The sequence below is a fragment of the Aspergillus terreus genome, genomic scaffold (genome assembly GCF_000149615.1).
Source record: "Aspergillus terreus NIH2624 scaffold_12 genomic scaffold, whole genome shotgun sequence".
NCBI lineage: Eukaryota > Fungi > Ascomycota > Eurotiomycetes > Eurotiales > Aspergillaceae > Aspergillus > Aspergillus terreus.
The window spans coordinates 141,783-142,882 of NT_165935.1; the positions used below are offsets into that span (position 1 = coordinate 141,783).

The 1,100-nt window shown below is 61.8% G+C and overlaps 1 protein-coding gene across 1 annotated transcript; it reads left to right on the forward strand.

The window, feature by feature from the left end:
* Positions 1-249: 249 nt before the first annotated feature.
* Positions 250-1,016, forward strand: hapX (bZIP transcription factor HapX; the record flags this gene model as incomplete). Its single annotated transcript, XM_001216635.1, has 2 exons — positions 250-846; positions 945-1,016. 2 exons carry the CDS (start codon positions 250-252, stop codon positions 1,014-1,016), a joined length of 669 nt encoding a protein of 222 aa, XP_001216635.1.
* Between the last annotated feature and the right edge of the window lie 84 nt (positions 1,017-1,100).

A 1,100-nucleotide genomic window follows, 5' to 3' on the forward strand; every position in this document is an offset into this window, starting at 1 on the left:
TTCAAGGAAATGGGGTGATCCATCCACGTCCGAAGCCAGGTCGCAAGCCGGGCCATCGATACCACCCCCACGAAGCGGAAGGCCCAGAATCGGGCCGCCCAGCGAGCCTTTCGCGAACGTCGCGCCGCCCGCGTGAATGAACTCGAGGACCAGATCAAGAAGATCGAGGATGAACACGAGATCCACATCGCCGCCCTGAAGGAGCAAATCTCCAACCTTTCCCACGAGGTCGAACAATGCCGAGGTGAAATGTCCTGGTGGCGCGACCGATGCCACACCCTTGAAAAAGAGGTCTCCGTCGAGCGCAGTGCGAAAGAAGCCCTCGTCAAGGAGTTCCGCTCATCTTTGTCGAATAAAAGCTCGGACGAATCGCGGAGCTCCCCGGCCGACCGTGCTGTCCACGAAGCGACCGTCACTGCCAGTCCCTCGAAGGAGAAGACCCAGGCCGACCGGGAAGAGGTGCCTCTGGGTTGCAGCAACTGTTCCTCCACCCACTGTCAGTGCATTGAGGATGCCTTTACCATGCCTGGTATCGACCGGGGCGAACCGTCATCCAAGCGCCTCGCCACTGCGGGACAACGTACAGAGCCAGAGATCAAGCCAGACCCAGAGGAGATGGAGATTGATTTCACCACCCGATTTGCCGCTCCCCAAGCGCATGATGACACGGCCGTCTCCTCCCCCGCGGTTGACCCCTGCGGTTTCTGTCAAGATGGAACTCCCTGCATCTGTGCAGAGATGGCGGCGCAAGAGGAACAGCGCCGCCGCCGGAACTCCTTCGAGAACAACCGTCTCGCCCCGATCCAGAATCTCTCGCAGTTCACCCCGCCGCCATCCGAAGGGGATGTTCGTTCCGAGGTGACCTTGCCTCCCATTAGCCAGGCCACCAACCCCTGTGCCAACGGGCCGGGTACCTGCGCTCAGTGCCTTGCGGACCCGCGAAGCACCCTTTTTTGCAAGACGCTGGCGGCATCCCGCTCCGCCAGCGTTGCCTCCTCCGGTTGTTGCGGCGGTAAAGGCGCCGACGGTGGCTGCTGCCAGTCCCGCAACACAAACCCTTCCCGAAAAGGGCCCGCCACCTCCCGTTCATCCGCCACTCC